General features: G+C 32.2%; 3 protein-coding genes across 3 annotated transcripts; all 3 read right to left on the bottom strand.

Annotated features, from left to right (window-relative positions):
• Positions 1 to 34: 34 nt before the first annotated feature.
• Positions 35 to 3,620, bottom strand: LOC125207620 (65-kDa microtubule-associated protein 8-like). Its single transcript, XM_089060702.1, has 11 exons — positions 3,481 to 3,620; positions 3,198 to 3,401; positions 2,499 to 2,756; positions 2,191 to 2,403; positions 1,938 to 2,093; positions 1,709 to 1,868; positions 1,475 to 1,626; positions 1,294 to 1,381; positions 1,100 to 1,173; positions 611 to 685; positions 35 to 475 (listed from the first exon to the last, which is right to left on the bottom strand). The coding sequence occupies exons 1-11, from the start codon at positions 3,565 to 3,567 to the stop codon at positions 152 to 154; spliced, it is 1,791 nt and encodes a 596-aa protein (XP_088916828.1). The 5' UTR covers positions 3,568 to 3,620; the 3' UTR covers positions 35 to 151.
• Positions 3,621 to 5,963: 2,343 nt separating this feature from the next.
• Positions 5,964 to 7,253, bottom strand: LOC125198982 (flavonoid 3',5'-methyltransferase-like). Its single transcript, XM_048097188.2, has 4 exons — positions 7,097 to 7,253; positions 6,928 to 7,013; positions 6,560 to 6,836; positions 5,964 to 6,328 (listed from the first exon to the last, which is right to left on the bottom strand). The coding sequence occupies exons 1-4, from the start codon at positions 7,145 to 7,147 to the stop codon at positions 6,038 to 6,040; spliced, it is 705 nt and encodes a 234-aa protein (XP_047953145.1). The 5' UTR covers positions 7,148 to 7,253; the 3' UTR covers positions 5,964 to 6,037.
• A 3,322-nt stretch (positions 7,254 to 10,575) lies between these two features.
• On the bottom strand, positions 10,576 to 12,359 carry LOC125204768 (flavonoid 3',5'-methyltransferase-like). The gene is made up of 5 exons (XM_048103496.2): positions 12,223 to 12,359; positions 11,549 to 11,634; positions 11,323 to 11,467; positions 11,107 to 11,238; positions 10,576 to 11,034 (listed from the first exon to the last, which is right to left on the bottom strand). The coding sequence occupies exons 1-5, from the start codon at positions 12,271 to 12,273 to the stop codon at positions 10,735 to 10,737; spliced, it is 714 nt and encodes a 237-aa protein (XP_047959453.2). The 5' UTR covers positions 12,274 to 12,359; the 3' UTR covers positions 10,576 to 10,734.
• Between the last annotated feature and the right edge of the window lie 12,375 nt (positions 12,360 to 24,734).

Below are 24,734 nucleotides of genomic sequence, written 5' to 3'. Positions count from 1 at the left end.
TAAAATGCTGCAGAAAATGTGCACATGTAGGGTCTAGATCTTGGGAAATGATCTGTTAATTTATTTCTGGACATGACTCTTTTTCTTACTTCTATAAGACAGTGGAAACCGATTATACGATTGAATTAGTTCTTGATGGGATCCCAATATCCTAGGGTGAGAAGGGGCCAGAAAATGATGAGACAACTGAAACTGTATCTTCTCTGAGATGGTAAGAAAATCTTTTCTGACTGTATGCCCTTTGCCTGTTTGTTTTCTTTCCTCCGTTTATGGAAGATATGCCTTGACTTGGTGAGTTGATGCTGTTTGGTCCCATGGGCTGTAAGCCGAGGGAAGATTTTCTGTTTAGAAGGCTTGCACTTCCGAAGCCTCCGTTTATGCTTTTATCAGAAAGACGCCGACTGCTGGTGCCTGGCCTTATTCCAAATGGGCTGTCAGGCTCGGCTACTACTTTACTCTGTACCTTCTTCTGTTCCTGCATAAAAGATCACCCTTGTATATTAAAAAAATACTCTAAAAATGCCATCAGCATAGTTTATATAATGGAATCTGAAGAAATTTTTGGAGTAGATTTGTTACTAGTGAATGGAAAAGGTTCTGATGATATTACCCATTGTCTTTGTTTCTCGTCTTCCTTTTCCTTCCTCAACGTATGGTACTCTTCAAGCATTGCCAATAGAGGAACCTGAAGTCCAAATTTTAGTTGTGATGATGAAGCCCAACATATTTCTAGTACAATGGTTTATTCAGAAACATTATAAAAAGCTTGGGTTCAATGAACTAAATTAAGGTTTAGTTCCTACAGAACTGATTAAATGTGTGGTTTTGAGAAAAAAAAGTCCAGTGAGTATAAGTTATCTCGAGAGTGTTTTTTCTGCTGAAAAGTACTCAACCTAACCAATTTGACACTAGAATTCATCAGTTTCTGTGCAAAACTAGTTCTACATAGATATCCAATAAATAATCATCATCATCCACAACTTTTCATATCGGCAACTTTTACTTGTTATATTTCCTTATCACATGCGAAGAAGATGCATTTTCATAATGCTTACAAGAACTAGAATAACCACTGAAGTAGCTATTTAGAACAGTATACCTCATCATACAAGAAGACTTTCTTTCTTTCATCTTCCCAGTCCTTAGTCTTTGATATCAGCAAGTCCACCAAAGCTGCCAGGAGGATGAAGCAGACAAAGTGCACATTGTTATAGATCTCTTTAAGACTCATTTTTAATCCTTCATTCTAGCACAAAATGCTAAGTTACATATATCAGTAAGATAACTCTTGACCTGGTATCTTGTTGACCATCACTCTGGCTCGCTCAGCTCTTTTAAGGTTCTTATGAGCACCTCTGCTAACAGAATAGCGATTTTCATCCTGAATCGGGAAATTAATGGCTAAGATTTTCTTGCTTACGGTTCTTAATGTATTTAATGTTTATTCTTTGAATGTGGAAGAGAAGAAACTAACCGTGCTGTACTCTTCTAACCATAGCTCCTCGTCACGTGCCAATATCCACTTTTCAACCTTCTCCATGATCACCTTCCTGCTAGCAGCTTCTTCTTTAGCTCTTGATATCTGTTCATCCATGCTTGTGAGGAGATCAGCATGATCAATCTCCCCTTTTTTTACAAATTGCCACGGGTCAAATAATGATATATGCGCAATAACTAGGATTTCTTCGTTCAAAAGATTTAGTCTAACCAGAGTCTATTTGGTTGATTATTTTTTCCATCTCTGATCGTGATGGTATTTCCATGTGTGTTCTTCTGCATATATCCTCAAGCTCTATTTGTTTCTTGAAGAAAAACTCTTTCATCTTGCTTGCTTTCAACTGATCCAGTCTCTTCACTTCAGTCTCAGCCTTCAAATAATTTCTCATCAATTTAAATCATTATGGCATAAAATTATAAAGACGTGTCAGAAGGCATACCTGCTGTACCAAGTCCAGAGTAAGGCTTCCAGGAGTGGATATATCTGTTGATGGCATAGATGATAGATTGGCAACTTGTAGATATTCTTGACGGTCTTTATAGGGTGTATCCATGAGATTCCACAAATCAGACAATGCTTTACCAAGTTGTTGCAGCTGCATTAATAGTTCAACTAAACAGAGTTATTATGCTAGGTGTTTGAGGACCAGATCTTACTTGATGAAATTGTACAGGATATAAAAAATTAATTACCTTGTCAAATCGTGTTTGTTTTTCTGTTTGAAGTGATTTCACTGTGCTATCAAGCTTTTCCAGGATACCGTCACTGATGTTCTTTGACAATCCTGATAATTCATTCAAGCTTGGGTGCACCTTTGTTATGATCAATGAAGAATCCATTCCTAAAGTGGCTGACAAGTTTTTTATTGTGCTAATGTAGTTTTCCATCCTCTGAAGTCTGTCACTCTTTGATACGGATATGAACATGCAAGAGAACAATTAAAGTGATTGGTTTTTTAATCTATTTAGCCCTAATAACATACTCTAGTCACATGCAGTACCTTTTCACTGTGAAGTCTCAGAAGCTCATTTTGGAACTCCTCGAGTTTCTTAAGTGATAGATCATTTTCATTGACACAAACTGGTGATGTTGAATCATTATACTCTGTCTGACCTGCAATTTCTGCAGAAATTTTATGAATCTGCCCTTGTACTACTCGAAATTGCTTCACCCGATCTTCTTTCCTTAACTGCATCTCTCTTAGTGCTGGTGTTATAGAATTTAGCTGCTCTTTCAGCGTTCCTGCCATTTTCTCTGGCTGTCAAGGATGAAAATGGTACTTGGATCAAAACAGAACACTGCATATTTAAAAGCTTTTCACCTGCTAAAATCCATAATAATTGTTTGCTGTAAAGTAAATTTATTAGAATGTCAAGCTTCCTTCCCCAGTAATTCAACATGAATAGATGTTTTAAATCAGTTTACATAATTGCATAGAACATCATCAATTTGTTTTTACATTGTGCTTCTACCTCTTGACCATCATGTAGAAAGCATTGAGAGTATTTTTCATGCTTCAAATTTGATTTCTCTTTAAGCCTGTGAATATTTACAAGAGCGAGCTATAACATTTTGGTAACAGTTTTTCAATATTGGTATACAACAGTGTTGGCTCTTCCTGGATACATTACTTAATGAGATGATTATACAAAGATTTTGGTTTAACTATTATACTAGTATGTAGTAGTACATATCTTACCCTTCCTGGCAGTGATCTTTCTCCAAGTGAGAGGAGGAGATGAGTAAACTCAGCCTCGGACTCTGCAAGCTGCTGATGTAGCCGAGCTCGTGAAATGTTAGCTGTGTCAACTTTTCTTCTATAAATCTCGACACATTCCTGTTCAAGTTCAAGCAGAACCTTTTCCCGCTCAAATTTGTCTTCTCCGACTTCATCCCATATAATCTGCAAGTCATATTACAACAATCTCGTAAGCAAGCTGATTCGTCACATTGTTATAAGTTAAAAATTTGTATAGACATGCCTGTAATTCTTGTAGTAAGTAGCCACACGATGTCTCTAACAATGCTAAACTTCCCATCCCACCATTTGATTTCTGTAAGGATCCCATCAGGAGAATCCTTTGTGATGAGATGGAAGACGGGAGGAGAAAAGCTCAAGCCCCGATTAGAGAGCTACCAGTCGTTTCTTAGAGACGACTAGTATTGTCTTGCACTGCAAGAGCAGTTTTAAAAACTAGTGAGATGGAGGGACCATAGTGAGGTGGGACTTTGGTTTTGGGAGTGAATATTTGCTTAAAAGATAAGTTTTCACTGGTGGGATGACAGTGAAACTTTAGGTTCAAGGATTCTTTGTTGCTTTTGATCTTCAACCTACTTTACTTTCCAGATTAACTCTACTGTGTTTTGTGTCAACAGATGAGATAATGCTTTGATTCTCTCATCACAGTCCAGCTTCTAATGATGTGTGATTTCACCACTTTATTTTCTTCAAGCAGGCAAAACTCTCAAGAGAAATAAAAGGGCAAAACAAATGGTAATGCACCATAGAGTTGTGCTATGAGTGAGAATCTTGTTATTGGATTATGATTATCATATGGGATTACTAGATCATGGTCTCGTGCTCTTAACCTTTATTCTATAATCATGTTTAATTATTGCAATTAGTTCACTTATCTTGGAAATTTTCCCATCTTAAGTCAGCTAATTAGTAAAGCTCTATGTGTATTGGTTATGCACTGCGATTCCTCACCGATAAATTACTCAATTCTATGAATAATAGACCAGTAAAATCGGTCTCTGTAATTCCTTTTTTACTAATTTAATTTACTGCAATTTGTGTATCTAAAGAAAAAAAGAAAAAATATTTGTGGTTGATGATCTGGTATTCTCCCTATTTCTCTGGACATAATGATGACAATAAGATTAGTGATGGCTTGTCCAAAAATGGACATTTTACCTTGACCATTTAAAAATAAAATCAGAAACAAAACCAGCACATCGCTAATGTTGAATGCTTAATTTTAGAAGACCATTAGATATTATTCTAGAATGCTCGGTAGCATTTCCTTATCACTACGCTTTTGTTAGGTGGCGCAGGTAAGCGAGAGCGATGCTAAATCGTGTTTTTTTTCAAACCGAACATGATTTAGTAGTAACTCACATGTGTATTATGCAATTTAGTAAGGGAATATAAAGTTGGATTTCTTTTTCTAGAGAATCCAAATTATTATTATTATTTATTTCTTACCTTTGAACTTTAATTAATAACCCTAATTTTATATTAATACTATAAAAATACATACAATTCCATTAACCTCGTAAAAGTTTAAAGATGACAACATATTTGTTTTAACAATCATATCTTGTTAAAAATGTCAACTTTTTTTCATATACGATCCATAGTCGATTGTTGGAATTGATCAACACAACTGAAATCCCATTCTACAACAGCTTCATATTTAAATTTTTAATCTTACATCATTTAGAGGCCTAAATTCCAAATATATACTTGCATCCAATTGTTTCTTGGGCTTTTAAGACTGTTTGCTCTTTAAAATTTGATAACGTTTAGAATTGATGATAAAGACAGGACTAAGAGGAAAATTGGAAAAACATACTAACCTTGGTCTCAAAAGTCTTGTGTTTCAGATTATATAGGGCTTTAATAAAGTAGGATAACTATAAACGTTGGCAATTAAATCATCAATTGCAGTCTCGTGTAACAATATCAGACATCCGGTGGATTTATCTACGCAAGATTTCGTGACCGTTTACATATAAATTATTAAAAGTGAATTGTAGTATTAATTATACTACTTTTTTGCCAAAAAAATTAATGTTGGAATCTCCCAAAAAAAAAGAATACTTCTGTTAACGCCCCATATTTGTCAAAATAAAAGCTAAAATGCTTGTTGGATCCAACAAAAAGTATGTCACACTTTTTTATAGAGAAATATTATTATGTTACATGTGAGTACCGTGTTCATTAATGGAGTACTACTCTCTCAAGTTCGTTAAATTTTTATCACATTTTTCCTTTTCAGTTTATCCTACAAATTTATCATATTTTATTTTTTATTACTATTTTTTTTAGTGAATCTTATATTCCACTAACTCATTTCAACTAACATTTTATTATAAAACTAATACATAAAAGTATGACTCACTCTCCACTAATTTTTTCCACTCATTTTTCATTACGTTTCTTAAAACCCGTGCTCAATCAAAGTGTGATAGAATTTAAGTAACGGAGGGAATGTATTTTATATGTGCAGTTTGATTCCTATATCTATAAATTTGTTATTAACGTAATGCAGAGAGTTTGGCAAAAAGGAATTAATTTTGCATTGTTGACCAATCCATGGACAAGTTTGAATATGTCACACTTATTTTTCCAACTTAGCATTTTTGTTGATTTACAAACTCATATATGCACCAAACTAAATAAAAGGCTGGAGTATTAGATAATTTTATGTGTTGTTTTTCTATTTTAAAATTTGAGAAAGAAGGATAAAAAGAAATTGCATTGACAAAAGTTGGAAATAAATGAAAGGTGAATAAAAATAGAGAATGCATATATCAGATGAGACGCCTGCACAATGTAAGGCCATCTCCGATGGAAAGTTGAGCCAAGTCAATGCGGGAATCGGCAGCGAGAAAAGAGTTGAGAGTCAGGATGTGGCCTTTGCAGCCCCTCAAGAAGTCATCCATCTCGTCTTCCTCCGCTGCCACCACAGTACCCGACCACAGCGTGTTGTCGTACGCTATAATTCCTCCCACCTTAACCAGCTTCAGCAGTTGTTCATGGTACTTGATGTAGTTCTCTTTGTCCGCATCAACAAATGCAAAATCAAACTCCCCTTCCTCACCCTATATATATATTCATTCATTTCCCATGTATCAAATAGGAGTAAAGTAATATCCCAATTCCCAACTTAGTCTTTATAATATATATACTACTTTATCCCAAAAAATATAGTCTTGGTTGTGCGACACATATTTTAATGTAAAATTAATAAAGTACTTTATAATTGAAATGTTGTTGGTGGAAAATGAGATCTACCTCATCAAAAAGAAAAACTCCTAATTTTAATGGAGTACCTTGGAGAGGAGGTCCTTCATGACAGCCATAGCATCAGACTGGATGAACTGAATTTTGTGAGTCATGTTTGCCTTTTCAATAAAAGGCAAACCAGTTTCGTAGGCTTCTCTATCCGGGTCGATGGCTATTATCTTGGCGTCATCTGGAAGAGCGAGAGCAGTGGACAGAAGTGAATAACCCGTGAAAACTCCCACTTCTAATGTCTTCTTTGCATTCATTATTTTCAACAGCATAGAGAGAAACTGGCCCTCATCCGCAGGCACATTCATCAGACTCCTATCATAACACCAGCACCAATTTTCTCATTTTAATACTCAAATTATTATCATGCATAATATATTAATGTTTATGCTCATTCGTTTAGTACCAAAATTGATATTTATCGACGGTCGCTTTCCTGATCTCTTTCAGTTGTTCGTGCTCTCTTGGATAGGCACTTGTTTCCAGAATATACTGCATTACATGTAACAAATTAAAGTAACTTTCTTAACTATATATACATCAAACACAGATTTAAAATGCATAAAAAGAATAACCTTTGCGAGGGCCTCGCTCTGAAGAATGGAGCCGTAGTACTTGTCCTTCATTTTCAAACTCTGAAAATAGATGACTGTTAATTGATGGTATGGTTTGAATGATGATATATGTTTGTTTGAAAGATTAATCCAATTTATAAAGCTCCAAGCAACGCGTTTAACCAGCTCTATATGGCATTAATCGCATACCACACAACAACTAGGTTCATTATTATTCGATAGTTTACTTTTTATACATATATTAATTTAGTTTTTGAGAGTAGGTGCATTTCTTGATTAATGAAATAGTTAGGTGTAGGCAAAGGTCAACTCAATTTTAGTGCAAGTTCATTAATTTGCCAATAAGAGGTTTTTCTCCTAAGGCAGTTGTAGTAGTGCCATATCACCATTGATTAGAATCTGAGGAGGCATATTTCCTACAAATCAATAGGAACAAAATTTTAATGCAAGTACTTGGCATTGAATAATACTACTTCCTCAGCCACACAAAAATATGCACTCTTTCATTTTTAGTCCGTCCCATAAGAATATGCACTTTCCAATTTTAGAAACTTTTTTCACTCTAATAAAGTGAGACTCATTTTCCACTAACAATACTTTAATTACTTTTTCTTTCTACCTCTCTTTTATTTTACTATTTACTTTAAAACTCGTGCCGAACCAAAAATGCATATTATTTGGGACGGAGGGAGTAAATCGTTACTATCTAACACGATGTCTTCTTAGTAACTTGATCACAAACTAAGACATACGCACATATTAATTACGAAAACGGTTAGGATGTTAATTAGGATAATTAAATGTTTGATTAGATATCGCTTAATTAGATGTTGATATGTATGGATTGCCAGTGGCGCTAGTTAGTTGTGAGTGTACATGAGAACTACTCATTATTGCAAGCACAAATCCATTTTCAATCTGCAGCATAATAACTATGCTAAATTCAACTGGGATCATTCTTTCTTTGATTATTGGAATTTTGATGTGGGTATTATTCATTCCACACTGAATTATTAAAATTAGAAATATCCATATAACCTTTTTTTTTGTCGCCGGAGATATTCGAGATGGTCTCATTCCCATAGCAACAAATATAATATGAGCATATATACTCCTCCGTCCCATTAGAAATGAAAAATAATTATAAATAGTTAAAGTGGATAAAAGTAAAGTAAGAGAAAAAATAATGTAGAGAAGAGTCTTATCTATAATATTCTCTCTCTTACTTTACTTTTTCTCCACTTTAACTATTTATAATTACTTTTTTAAAACAAGTGTGCAAAATGAAATGTCTCTATTACTATGGAACAGAGGGAGTATTGTTTTGTGAGTAGTGAGAAGATAATAAAGTAAAAGAGATAAAAACAAAGTAGAAATAATATTGTTTTTATTTTAGAAAACGTTTTATTTTTAATGGTACAATTCGAAAAGGAAAATGTTTTATTTTTAATATGGCGGAGAGATTACTATATATTCAATTAACACGAACTTCTTCATTTCACTATTTTAAAAATAATACTAGTATGTACAAACGAAAAATACATGTTTTTCTAAACATAAATGACTGTAAAACAAGGCTTATATATAGTTTAATACTGCTAGTGCTCTTCTTTATTTAAAATTAAAGGTGAATGACTTGGATAAGAATCTTCTAATTTAAAAATGCTTATGCAATTAGTGATAGGTCATTACTCATTAAGCAAATCAGGAGTTTGGTGAGTGCAATTAAAATAGGACAGAAATTAGAAGTTTGGTAAAAGTCATTACGCATAAAAATGACAAATCATGATTAGGAGTTTGGTAAAGGGCATTAAGAATCAATAAACTAAATATGAGAGCCCATAGAAATCAAATACCGTGTAGGAGTGGTGGTGACTGGTGATAATACGAGTATTATTTAAGAAAAAAATTAATTTCAATGCAATCATAACTAGTTTAAATTGTCGAATAAAAGTTTAATCATGCAATATTTAATAAAATTAATAAAGTCAAGTTTAGTTCTTAAAAACATATTATTATAAAATATGTATGGGTCATGACTACAATGTCAATTTCAAAATCATTTCTTATCTTGGATGACTAATGACATTAGGTGTGGTATACCACTAAACTAAATTACAAAGATATACATATTGTTATGTTAGTTAAATCGCTATTTAGATAATTATTTATTTCTAGATATACACAACGGACATTATGTGGAAGTTTGATATTCATTCCAGCCCACACGTACGAGGCCGTGTTAAAAATCTCTTAAATCGTGACCCATATAATTAATCATGTCTCATCTATTTAAGTTGGATAATCCATCGGTCCACCCCTTTTAAAGGGATGTATGACCTATTTTTAATATATAAGTTAATATGAATGTGCATTATTTTGTAGTTGCTCAAATATAACTAGAATTACTTTTCCCTCACATAAGTACTCAAAAGAGAGTGCAATGATAATGCAAGTTTGTCACAAAAATATAGATTTTAATTGGGTTAGTTGTAAACTTTTCAAAGTAATTAATTAGAGAAAACGGAAAAAACTTGACGATTATCCAGCCAAACAATTTGATTATTTTATTGTTTGATAAAAATATAATCTTCAAGATATGCCACTATATGGTGAATTACGGTAGGTAGGCTTATAAAACTATACAGCTATACTCATATATAACTAAAATTCAAGATTTTAATATGGGTCTCAGTTAGTGCAGATTTGGTTACGTCAACAGAATACGAATCTTAACAATTGTTACTTAATGTACACACCTTTCATAGGAGTAGTAGTTTATAAAGTTATTAGTCCAATTCCAAGTGAGACTTAAAATAAGTTATATTCCATAAAACGGAAGCTTTGATTAGTCCTCTACATCTCTCACTTTCTTTGTATGCATTTAGGCGAAGCCAACCTCCATGAATCATGATTCATGACCACGATGAGGATGTTTTTTTTCAGAAAAAAAAATGCTATTTAAAAGTTGGTTTCATAAAATCTTAATATATGTTTTTAATTAAAATTTGGACATCCTTATATTCCAACTTTCATTTCGATGTCAAAACTCGTACTACATATATATATATATATATATATATATATATATATACTCCACTAGATTAAGAACTTTTTGAAGCCCCGAAATTACTAGTCATCATTAGATAATAGACTATAAAATTGACAATTTTAAAAGGACAAAGAGGATACGAGCTTCAAAAATCATTAAACAATTTTGAATTTTGATATTGGATGTATATCAAAATCCAGCTAATTAATTAAGAGCATGTTCCTTTTATTTACGAATAAAATAAACATGTTAGTATTTTACCATTGGAGCTGTGGTTCATAGCATGTTCATCAAAAGTTGATTCCGTGAATTATTTAGAAGCTTTTTTTAAAATTTTTATATAGATTGTTGTATAGCGTTTATAATATTGATGTATATGTAGCGCCATGATGTCACTTTAAGAGGTGTTGTCATTTTAACACAAATCTACGGAAGTATTCTCCAATTTATATATATAGAAATTGGGAAACCTGGAAAACATCTTAATTAAAAATCTTTAAAACCACAATATGAAATAAATTGCGTACTCGATAACATTAATCCATCTTCTCATAGATTGATTTATTTAGGGAAATAAAAAAGAGAATCAGTGAAGGCGCCTGCAAAGAGAGAGGCCATCTCCAATTGAAAGATGAGCCAGGTCGATGCGACTATCATTGGCCAAAAACGTGTTCAAATTCCTGAGAAAGATCCGATTCTCGCCGATCCGATCCTTCCATTCCTGGCTCAGATCGTCGTCGGCCAATGCGACGGTGCCGGACCAAAGGGTGTTGTCGTAGGCGATCATTCCTCCCACCCTCACCAGTTTCAGCAGCAGCTCGTGGTAATGGATGTAGTTCTCCTTGTCCGCGTCCACAAATGCGAAATCAAATGTGCCTTCTTCTCCCTGCAAAGTGCAAACTCATATCATAATCAGATTGAGATCATCAAACTCAAACTAGGGTATATTGAAGACTACATTTTGGAGTAATTGGTTAATAGCAGTGACTGCGTCGGAATTAACGAATTGGATCTTGTGAGCCACGCCTGCCTTCTCAATAAACGGCAAACCCACCTCGTATGCCTCTCTATCTGGATCGATCGCTATCACCTAAACAAAACACAATTCAATTTCATTTTTTTTTAAATCTTCATAAAGTGATAGTGTTATCATTCTTTTTTCCTAATTACTTACTTTGGCTTTATCAGGGAGGGCAAGAGCAGTAGCCAAAAGGGAATAGCCAGTGAACACTCCAACTTCTATTGTTTTCTTTGCATTCATCAATTTCAACATCATTGACAGAAGCTGCCCTTCATCGGCTGGCACATTCATCACGCTCCTGAAAATAGTTACTTTTTGGGTTACATTTCTTCACATTGATTTTATATATAGACTTTGGGTTAATCATATCTCTACATACAAATGACTGTATCTATCCACGGTCGCATGCCGAAGTTCCTTCAGTTGTTGGTGCTCTCTTGGATAGGCACTTGTTTCCAGAAGGTACTGCAATTATATAGTAAATTCTCTTATAGCAAATCAACATATCCAAATAAATATGTCTAAATTTGTTTGCAATAACCGAATATGGAAAAGACTATTGTGTCAAATTTAATTAGACAAGTTAATCGTAATGAATAAATTATAAATTTCTCAGGAAAAAGTAGGTAAAAGGTTTATCAAGGCGATAGGAATTTAAGTTATTTAACGGTAAGAAAATTTAAAAAGGGAGTACATAAAGGAAAAGTATCAATACATTAATAAAAAAAACAATAAGGTTCCGCTACATATTTATTTAATTCAGAATGTGGATGAACACACCGATTTCAAATTAACTTGCGACTTTAACTAACGTTTCCCCAAAAGAATTTTTTACTTATGCATAGTTTGATCAACTTCAATTCTGCAACAACCTATTTGTATGTTTTCATGAAAAATAAATTACTACTATAGAGGCAGTCCTTTTTCATGGTTGTTTATGCCGAAAATACAAAAATTATAGGGAGATAACATAGTCTGCAAGAGAACTAGTAAGAAACTTTATATCGTTATTTTCTTGGATTAATTATAATTAAGAAGGTAAAAGAAATAAACCTTAGTGAGGGCGTCGCTTTGGAGAATGGTGCACGAGAATTTCTCTTTCATCTTGGAAGAAAAATGTTATTCTTGAGCGAGACTAATAGAAGAGGTTGAGATTAATCTTTATGGATCTCCAATAGCTTCAGCTTAAGATAATTTATAGAATTCTTAAAACCCCAAAAGTTTTAGTTGGTTCATATTTTATTGTTTGCATGATAGTGGAGGTGGGTTACTTAGGTTGGTTTGGTGGACCTCTTTAATTATTAAGTAAAGTGCTCCTAGTGTGTTTTGTTAATTAACCAACTGAAGAGGCCATGCCTCAGTAACAATGAGAGGATTTGGTGACTCCGATTTAATAATTCTGATATTGCTAGATTTTCTACCTAACTTGTTGATAAAATATAAATTTCTTTATTGTACATATTGACTTCTTTAACTAATTACAAATACTCCTCTAGTCTCACAAAAATATACTTTGTTTAACTAATTACCAATACTCCCCTAATCTCACAAGAATATAAATTCTTTTTTTTTAGTCCATTCCACAAGAATATACACTTTTTAAATTTGTAAACATTTTTCTCTCTAAGAGATGGAACCCATTCTATATTAGCAATATTTTAATTATTTTTTCTTTCTACTTCTCTCTTACTTTACCAATTGTGTATTAAAATTTGTGTCCAACCAAAAGTATATATTTTTATGGGACGGAGGGAATACTAGATTCGCGTGATAGTAATTATTGAATAAATTAATTACATAAAAGTTAGATATAAAGAACGTATGTACCATAATTATATTGCTAGGTTAAACTAAAAGTGTTTGCCTCTTGCTAATGGTTCGAGCATTTTGCTTCATTTACTGCAGACTACACTATCGAAAAAAAAGGTCAAAATTGTTCTAAACTTTTTTAAGTACTAATATTATAAAATCACAAATAAGTATAATCATATCATGAAAAAAATACTATAAATATACTTTTTTTTATAGAATGAATACTATTACAACTACAATTATTACAAAAAAAAGATATAATCTGTCAAAAATAAAAGAGTTGGTCTGTCGGTCTCCCCCGAACAGTGAGACCACCCATAATCTTATTTAATTTAATTTGTACATTTATTACTTATTAATCAATTGGATTAAGACTTAATTAATTCTAAAAACTTAATAGAGATAGTTATCCTTAGTTAAAATAAACATAAAGGAATACAAAAAGTAGATGAGCATTTTAAAAAAACTGGGCATGAAAAGTAAAAAAAGTGATCATCATATCATTCAAAAATTGAAATGATCATCGTTAACTTTAGTGTAAGATATAACCAATGGAAAAATAAAAACAATACATAATCAAATGCGATGGTATTCGAAGGCTTAAGTTTGTGGGGCAAGGGTTCCTAAACGGATCGCAAGTTGTATCTCAATTTATTAATCCATGAAATCTGTCTTTGGTCACCTAACCACATTCAACAACTTGCTTACACAAACTTTTATAATTTTTTAAGGTAGCAAAGATGAAATGCGCTTCCTTCTGTGTATGAAATTAATTTAATCTAATTTCAGTGGCTACCACTAACTGGTGGGGGTGGGAAGGAGTTGGCAAAGATGCTTTGATGTCCAATACCTAAGTAGCTAGGATGTTGTTGTATAGGAAAAGTAACTAACTAAGTCGAAATTTCTTAGAAGATATAATTAATGCTAATTGAATATTGGTGAGTGAGTGCATGCATCTATGATTGAGGGGTTGTGAATTGTGTACTAGTCAGTGTGATGGTGCTACAATATTCTTCATAGTTAAGTGATCTAAAGAGAAAATATGCACGTCTCCAATATTGGTTACGAGAAACGACGTAGTATTAGGTAAAAAAATGAGAGAGAAGATATTTAAAAAAATCATAATTTAATGGCGTCCTTCTTTATCTCATGGGCGTCTTCTTTATCTCATGATCTTTAATTAGGATGTAGTTATAAAATATGGACAAATGAGTAAAAAATATTACTATCACACTAATATACCGTGATATTATTATCACGAATTAGAGTAAAAAGAGGAAAATAACAAATTTACTCCTTGTACTGAAATAATTTTTTTTACCCCTAGACATGGAAAAAGAATGAACAATGTTAAATGGGTGAAAATATGTGTATATATTCCATCTTTTCTAATAACGAATAAACACCTTACAACAATTTTTTCTTTGATACCAAAAAGTTTACAAGTCTATATGCATTACGTTCCTCCCATTTTCGTTCTTTACTAATATGAGTTTTTTTCTTAATTAGAATTCATTAGTTTTTCGAGATCATAACAGGATTATCTGGAGTTAATTTAGTTTTGTAAGAAGTGATATTAATGTTATGTTTTTAATTTGTTTTTGGGTTTGTGTTTTTCTTTCTTTTGGTAGAGGGACACCAATTGAAGACAGTGAGAGTATAAGGTTTTAGACTTAAATAAGCATACGTCAGAGATGCGTGGAAAAATCAAATAAAGGTCAGTAACGAATGTCTTAATTTGTTGTAATATTTAATTAGTTGCTGTTGCCATAAACAAATACACACATGAGTTGCATGTCTATTACTATTAGGATTTGTATACACATATCACACATGTAACTATGTAAGTTGCACACATAAGCCATAAACAAATGGGGCAGCGAATTACAACATTTTTATATTACTTGTTATGCAAAGCTTGTACTAATAATTTAAATTATATTTTTGAATGAATTATAAAAAAAATATAGCCACTAACTTTTTTTTTCACTGTTCACCCCCACTTAATTGCACTAAAAAAATAAATTAATACGATTTTCTTAATTAGCAGTAATAGAGTACAATAGCAAAATTTTCTTCCATGAGTCAAGGGTGGATCTTGTTATCAAAGATTAAAAATTAAGCTCAAATTATATTTGACGGTGTTGTCGTTGACGGCATAAAATTTGGGCTATAATTAAACTTTTGTGGAAGTCCAGCCTATAGCAGAAACTAAACCAGAATAATAATCTTTAAAAACGATATAAGTGCTGGCAGTTCAGATTATAAACTGTAATTAACATCTTTTATTGATACGCAGATGAACTATTATAAGCTCATCAAGTAAAGCTAATACGCGGTTTCGGTTTGAACTGCTCAAACTTAAAGTTGGCATCAAATAATAATTTTAATAAATGTATATATATCACAAAAATTATTTGACAAAGACAAAATAATGAATGAAATATAATTAGATACCTGCAATCATGATTCAAGATTTGAATTTCACAGCCACTTGTGGCTTGCCAGCCTGCGGCAGCTTCATCTTAAGTGCAGTTGTTAGTAGATAATTCAGTAATTCTAATTGGTTAAATTATTATAATTTGTTAAAGATAAACTATAATTTCATTTGAAAGTACAACCTTTATATTGCACGTTATGCGACTTAGACTTATGCTAAAAATGACAAATTTCGTACTAACAAAAATAAATTAGATTAGCATAGTATTAATATAAAAAATTAAATTCTGATTATACAGACAAAAAAAAATTATGTTAATAAAAATTTTCCAGAAAAAAACACGAATTAAGAGCTTATGTATAAAAATCGACGTTTTATATAAAAGACTAGTAGTTATTAAAATTCTAAACATGTCACAAAAATATGTGTACGTAGCCCAATATTTTTTATGGACGGAGGGTATATAAATTTATGATGCCTATTTTAAACAAATTTTGTAATAATAATAAATCTGAATTCGAATTCCAGGACGGAATTAACGTGTTTTATGATGATAAAATATTGATTCATGAGTGATGAATGTATTTTCTTAAATCATTTAATTTGGGGTATTTTTCGGCAAGAAATCCCACCCTGATCATCTCCAATTCTCCATTCAGTAACCTCCTCAGGATTAAAGTTGAATACTGTAAGATTTTCTTGTAAACATCTAATGAGCGCAGTGAAAATTGTATACAAGAATAACATATCTAGATTCATAATCGTATTGCAAGTTGAGCATGTGAAATACAACGGAATTAAATCTTACTTGTTGTGTCGTTATCTTCCATTGATTGTACGAATCCTGCAAGATGAATCCACCACTATCGAGGTCCACGTGTATTTTGATCCGATGCAGGAACAATTCCTCGGTACAATCGTTCTACAGAGAAAACTAAGAAATCTCTTGTTGAACTGATCCGATGCAGGAACAATTCCTCGGTACAATCGTTCTATAGAGAAAGCTAGGAAATCTCTTGTTGAACGTTATAGATTCTTGCACCGCTTTCTCTCTTAGAGAATTAGGTTTTCTCTATCTGCTATTCTCTTCAATAGAGCATATTTATAATAGAATAATTGTAACATTGGGTCAAGTCCAATAGAATTATTTCCTATTAATCTAATCTAGCCCATTTTCTTTCATAATCTAGAATAAATTGATTCATGAGTGATGAATGTATTTTCTTAAATCATTTAATTTGGGGTATTTTTCAGAAAGAAATCCCATCCTGATCATCTCCAATTCTCCATTCAGTATCCTCTTCAGGATTAAAGTTGAATACTTCGAAGAAAGAGAAAAAAATCAGGATACGATCTCACACTTCATTTTATAATTTAATTTTTAAAAACATGTCTTTTTTTTTCCAAAAAGTACACTTATTTTATAATAGTGGATCCTTAGTATAATTACACTCCATTCACTAAAATTACTCAAAAGTCAAAACATCTATCAGGCTCCGCTCGGAATTGAGGCTGCGTAAATTGAATTAGAGCATTCAATTCCAAATCCAATATTTAGTATCGCAAATATTTGAAATTGGAATTGAATTATATTTCCAATTCCACTTAATTTTATAATTTAGTTTCATATCAAAAATAGAAAATTGAAATTCTAAATAATTATATAAAATTGGACGCTTTGCACACAACACACGCTACACATCACACAATTTGATCCAGTAGTATTAAAATTCTTACAAATAGTATATCATTTTAATCGAATAAAAGATTTGAAATTGAATCATAATTCGGTTCTTTCAAATTCAATTCCATAGAATTCTAATTTCAATTCTATGTACCGAAGATATCCTCAACTATTTTTATAAAATATATATGCTGATCAAACGATTTACTCCCCCATCCACGAAAAATAGTTTTATTTTTTCATTTTGGGATGTCCACGGAAAATAGTCTCATTTCAAAAATTGAAACTTTCTCTCATATTTTATCTTCTTTTTTAATCATTCTCTCTTACTTTTTCTCTTCTCTCACTGACTTTTTCTCTTTCTTTATATACTCTCTCTGTCCCATTAAAAATGACTCACTTTTCTTTTTGATTTGTCCCAACCAAGATGATTCATTACTTAAAATGTAAACTCATTTATCTCTACTTTATCCCCCTCCCTCTTACTTTACTCTCTCCATTTAACACACAAAATAAAATTGCATAAAATTCCGTGCCGCCCAAGAAAGGGGTCATCTTCCTTGGGACGGAGGGAGTACTTTTTTTTATCTCACCTTTCTTACTTTACCGACTTCTCATTAAAATTTGTGTCGTCTATGAATAAGACTATTTTTTTGTGAACTGAGGGAGTATACAAATTAGTGGATAGATTAGAGGGAGTATTATTTTGATATGGTAAAAATAAAATAGCAATCTATATCTATAAATACATAAAATGCGAGTTTTGGCCTTAAATTAAAATATTGAATAGTACTTATTAATTTTGGATGTATAATTAAATATTTAAAACTTTGGGGGCAAATCTAGATATTTGTAGTAACTGTAATGAATATTTACGTGTGATAAATGTCATGAAATAGATTAGTCTATAAACAGCATTTGCCTAATGAATTTAGATTATACATAGTAATTATAAATATATATGAGTTTGGGTATTTAAAATGTGACGTTCAGTCAATTAGATATATATAGTTGTGATCAATGTCGAACCAATTTTAAAGACCGAACTAGAGACTAAATCTGGGCCATTAGATCTAGTTTTTTTGATGAGATGTGCTGCAGTGAACATTTTTTCTGCTTCATTACTAGCCCATTTTACTTCATTGTATAGGTTTATTACTTCATTCTGTACGTAATACCTTGAAACTACCACATGTTTTTACTAGCTTCCAGTAGGTTTTGAAATGATTCAACATATGCTTCATTCAAATTCATTGACGTGAGTTTTTGCTTGATTAACATTTAAATATGAAATTTATTCAAGTTTATTACTTCATTCAGAAATGTTATTACTTCATTGGATAAGATTTTTACTTCATTCCAGTAGGACTTCAAATGCTTCTACACATACTTCATTCCAATAATTTATTATATTATTCCATGTGTTTATTAAACCATATTAGCGTCATGGCGGTGGTGATAGATATTGTAGAGAGAAAGAACGGCACGCGACGGCGAAACCACATTTACGTACTGGAATGAAGTAAAAACCTACTAGAATGAAGTAAAAACCTACTAGAATGAAGTAATATATTCTGGAACGAATTTAAATCTTCGTAACCTGTTAATATGACTTATTTACCTTCGGATGAATTAAAATAGGCTCGTGATGAAGGCGAAAATAATTTATAAATTTATGTATCTTATCCATAAAAAACTAGATCTAAAAGCCCTAATTTGGTAGGGTTCGGTCTTTAAGAGTGGATTTGTGGATAATGGGACTCTATATATATATATATATATATATATATATATATATATATATAGTTGTGATCATTGTCGAACCAATTTTAAAGACCGAACTAGAGACCAAATTTGGGCCATTAGATCTAGTTTTTTTGATGAGATGTGCTGCTGTGAAAAAAATTTCGGCTTCATTACAAGCCCATTTTACTTCATTATATAGGTTTATTACTTCATTCTGTACGTAATACCTTGAAACTACAACATGTTTTTACTTGCTTCCAGTAGGTTTTGAAATGATTCAACATATGCTTCATTCAAATTCATTGACGTGGGTTTTTGCTTGATTAACATTTAAAAATGCAAACTATTCAAGTGAGTTTATTACTTCATTCAGAAACGTTATTACTTCATTGGATAAGATTTTTACTTCATTCCAGTAGGACTTCAAATGCTTCTACACATACTTCATTCCAATAATTTATTACATTATTCCATGTGTTTATTAAACCATATTAGCGCCATGGCGTTGGTGATAGATATTGTAGAGAGAAAGAACGGCGCGCGACGGCGAAACCACATTTACGTACTGGAATGAAGTAAAAACCTACTGATATATATATATAGAGTCCCATTATCCACAAATCCACTCTTAAAGACCGAACCACCGAACCCTACCAAATTAGGGCTTTTAGATCTAGTTTTTTATGGATAAGATACAGAAATTTATAAATTATTTTCGCCTTCATCACGAGCCTATTTTAATTCATCTGTAGGTAAATAAGTCATACTAATAGGTTACGAAGATTTAAATTCGTTCCAGAATATATTACTTCATTCTAGTAGGTTTTTACTTCATTCCAGTACGTAAATGTGGTTTCGCCGTCGCGTGCCGTTCTTTCTCTCTACAATATCTATCACCACCGCCACGACGCTAATATGGTTTAATAAACACATGGAATAATATAATAAATTATTGGAATGAAGAGGTGTATTCATATACTTTTCATATTTGTTATGCTTTTTGCTTTTTAATCTCCACCATCTATTTTGGAGATCTAATGGCCGAAATTTGTGGCTAATCAAGTATTTTTAATTAATTAAATAAATGGAAAAGGGTGTTTAGGGTAAGTGAAATTAACGTTGGTTATGGAAACTCCATAATTCTCTCCCTCACAAAATCTTTCATCTGTTTTTTCTATAGATTACAGAATTCTTTTTTCTCTTTCATCTTTCAGCGGTTTTTCCATTGTTTCTTCTCTTTCATCGTTCTCCTCTCTCAGCAATTAAATCATTCTCGAAAATTCTTTTGTTAACAAATCTTGCCATCGTCCGAATCGCAAGATTGGGGAGCATTATCGCAAGATTGGTTATGAAGTAGCGATTTTCAGTCGATTCTCAACGTTGCACCAGTTAATTCTGTCCATTATTGCAACAAGGTGGGTTTTTGAAATTTCGATTCAGGGTATTTAAAACATCTAAGCTTCGATTTTGGTCATTTAGGAGACCACATAGTCTTTGATTCACTGTTTCTAGCTTCGATTGAGTTCGTTGATGCAATAATGCACAAATCTTTATGTCAATTTTTCAGCAAAATAAGAAAATTGTAATCAATTGAACTAGGGTTATGTCCAATATTGAAGTTTTTTAGTCTATTTGGTATATGTTCAAATTTTGCGCTTGAAACCATTATGATTTTTTAGATGGTACGGGAAATTGACGATTTTGTGTTTAGTTTGTTGTCGATTCTGTCCATTATTGATGGCTTGGTTGATTATTTAGTTGTTTCTTGGTTTTTGGTCAATTTGGATTAAGATTTGTAATATGAAGCGATTGTTTCATTAGAATTGATGCATTATTTATGCTAATATGTGCATTATGATTGGTTTACTGTCTAGAGTAACACCAATATTAATTTCATATTAGGCATGATTAGGTTGATATTATGCATTACACATTACACATTACTGCATTATTGGTCTGATTTATTGCATTATATAATGAGAGGGATACATGACTGACTCTATGTTACATTATTGGTTTGATTTATTGCATTATATTAACATCGTTTGTGCATCATTTGTTCTGTACATTTTATGGATTGGTATGCATAACTATTTGTTGATGTAGTGGATGTTATATAATGTCGTCCATTATTTGATGGAATGTAAACATTACTGTATGAAGTTTTATGCATTATGTTGTTAGTGACCTTTGGTTCCTGCATTACACAATACACTACTGATACATCTCTGTTTCCTATTCTGGACAACATCTAAGCAGCGTCGGCTTGATTTTGACAAAGCGGTTGACGATGTTATTCCAAGCAAGTGAAGTTTGCAAGGACTCCGCTCACCTGCGCACATAATACCAGAGGGTCTGTCAAACCAGACATATGCGACCAGGTTTTGGAGAGAGGGGCCGAAGAATTTACAGTTTCTAATGATGTTGTTCGTGTGTATAATGTAAAACTTTCATTTGTGTAATGTAGATAACACGTTCTGATTTGGCATGGATCAGTGAATAATGCAAAGATTGAAGAGAAAAATGTTGAAAGGAAATTGAATTCATTTCTTTGGGTTTAGCAATCCATGAGGCTAGGTTGTACTACTCACTCACAAATGGAACCATCACAAAGGGCAAAGAGTTTGAATCATTCCCCTTGGGTTTAGCAACCCATGGGGCTAGGTTATAGCACCACCACATGAATTAAATTTTATTTTTTAAAACTACTCATAAAATCACAACAAAAACGTCTCATAAACATATACATTACAAGACACAAATCGTCCATTACTGAGTAAATATAATCCATTACACTGAAATATTTTTACATTTTATACATTACACATAAGAACATTGCATTATTACACTGTTAATGTACATTATTATTCATGAAGATGTACATTATTGTATGCAATGACTTATGTTGTTGTAGATTATATTTTCGGGTTAGTTCATCATTAATAAGCACATCTTGTCCATTATTCGATTAATACATCCATTATTAGTCTGTTAATGGTCATTACTAGTAACGAAGAGATTGTACATTATTATTCATGAAGATGTACATTATTGTATGCAATGACTATATAATGTACACCACTTCATACAATAATATACTCAATGCAGCAAATAATGCACAAACGCGTACGATATTCACTCAATTACATTCATATTAGGAACCCAACTGATGTAACTTCAAAAAACAACATAATCTACACCACACCCTACAATAATGCATACTACTTGTTGTATAATGTACAAATGGAAACGGATAATGCACCAAAAAATATTACATTCTCCCAAACATAATGTACACCACTTCTTACATTAATGTACTAAATGCAGCATATAATGCACAAAAAAGCAAATAACAAGAGATTGCTCACCTGCAGTGGTGGGTTGGCTTTTGTAAGGTCGGCCTCTCTTCGTCATGATAGATCTGTGAGACAAACCACAAATGAAAACCGCTACATTATAAATTCAGTACTATACAGAACCCTAGCAAAAATGCTACTGGTTTTGAAAAATCGACACCAAATGTAAATCAATCGAAACTTCAATAACTAAAATCGACCAATACAACGACCTAAAGCCACAATGAACTGAAAGGGGCGAATAATGAAGATAAACCTACAACAAATGAACAAGCTTTCCTGATTTAACAATCAAATCGTCCAAATGTTTGCCAAAAAAGTGTCCGTCTTTAGTAGAAAACCCCGAACCGTCGACTATAGGTAATTTTTATGGCTAAAATCAAATCGGGAACTGCTCTATTACCAAAAATCGAAAATTTGGAACCCTACCTTGTTGTCGATTGTAAATCTTCCACCAATTGAAACGTTGGTGCGTCGACCGTAGGGCGTGATTCCGACACAAACCGTCGCTTATAGAGGAATCTCCACGATTTTGCAGGTGCTAGGTTTTCAAATGGGAGAGAAAGGGTTTCAATCCTGGGTTGAGGGATGAGAGAGATTTTGTGCGAGAGAGAGAGTGATTGGATGGAATGTGAATCAGTAGCAATGAATAGCCCCCTGAATTCTCGCGCCTGCCGTTTGAAACGTGTGGAATCCTCTGCTGGTTTACCATTGTACCCTTATAATGCACAAAATTGAACTAATAATGCAACACGGGATCATATATATCCTCTTAATCTAGTCCGCCCATTCCATCAATCTAATGGATGTAATTAAGAAGGAAATAGTATCTAAAGGGGTAAAAGGAGTTTAACGCTACCCTATGTGTATATATATATATATATATATATATATATAGGGTCTTGTTAGGATGAGATTTTTGGGCATAATTGAGAAATGAGATGCAATCTCAGCCACTAATTCACAAGATTAACTTAATGTCAACAACTATTACATTATGTCAACACGAGGGTATAATTGTCTTTTCATTAAATTGTGTTTGAAATAATTTTCTAAAATCCTCTCTAAAACTCTAGCTGCAAAGTCTTCAAATCTTCAACATTCAAATCTTCAACTTTCAAATCTTCAAATCTCTTCAACATCTTCATATCTTCAAATCTCTTCAACATTCAAATCTTCATATCTCCAGATCTTCAACATTCAAATCTTCAAATCTTTAACATTCAAATCTTAAATCTTCAAATCTTCAACATTTAATAAAATAACACTTATTAAAATGTCAACAACTAACAAATAACACTTGCAATTCACATATCAATACCGAAAATATCGAATGTCAACAACTCGTATTAAAATGTCAACAACTAAAAAATAGCACTTACAATTCACATATCAATACTGAGAATATCGAATGTCAACAACTCGTATTAAAATGTCAACAACTAAAAAATAACACTTACAATTCACATATCAATACCGAGAATATCGAATGTCAACAACTCGTATTAAAATGTCAACAACTAACAAATAACACTTACTATTCACATATCAATATCGAGAATATCGAATGTCAACAACTCGTATTAAAATGTCAACAACTAACAAATAATACTTATAATTCACATATCAATACCGATAATATCGAATGTCAACAACTCGTATTAAAATGTCAACAACTAAAAAATAACACTTACAATTCACATATCAATACCGATAATATCGAATGTCAACAACTCGTATTAAAATGTCAACAACTAAAAAATAACACTTACAATTCACATATCAATACCGAGAATATCGAATGTCAACAATTCGTATTAAAATGTCAACAACTAACAAATAACACCTACAATTCACATATCAATACCGACAATATCGAATGTCAACAACTTGTATTAAAATGTCAACAACTAACAAATAACACTAACAATTCACATATCAATATCGAGAATATCGAATATCAACAACTCGTATTAAAATGTCAACAACTAACAAACAACACTTACTATTCACATATCAATATCGAGAATATCGAATGTCAATAACTCGTATTAAAATGTCAACAACTAACAAACAACATTTACTATTCACATATCAATATCGAGAATATTGAATGTCAACAACTCGTATTAAATATTTAACTGTATCATGATATCATCTAACTATCTTAGAAATAACTTGCATAATCCAAATGAAACCATAGCTAATCAATCAATAATATCATAATAATGCAGCCAATAAACAAACTCGACTGTATCATGATATCATCTAATTATCTTAGAAATAACTTGCATAATCCAAATTAAACCATAGCTAATCAATCAATAATATCATAATAATGCAGCCAATAAACAAACTCGAACCTCCATATAAAAAGTCGTAACGTGCTATTAATAACCATGATCTCTGCATAATACTTAAATATATGATGCAATCTAATCAAATCAAACAGATGATCACTGATTCAGTACCTCGGCAGCAAAGCAGACTGATTTCGGTGAGAATATGTCAGCTGGACATCATCGCC

This window comes from Salvia hispanica, chromosome 6, assembly GCF_029641045.1.
Source record: "Salvia hispanica isolate PSC_SH4W2 chromosome 6, Shi_PSC_v1, whole genome shotgun sequence".
NCBI lineage: Eukaryota > Viridiplantae > Streptophyta > Magnoliopsida > Lamiales > Lamiaceae > Salvia > Salvia hispanica.
Note: the sequence above shows the minus strand (reverse complement) of the source record. Positions and strands in the feature narration are given on the sequence as shown.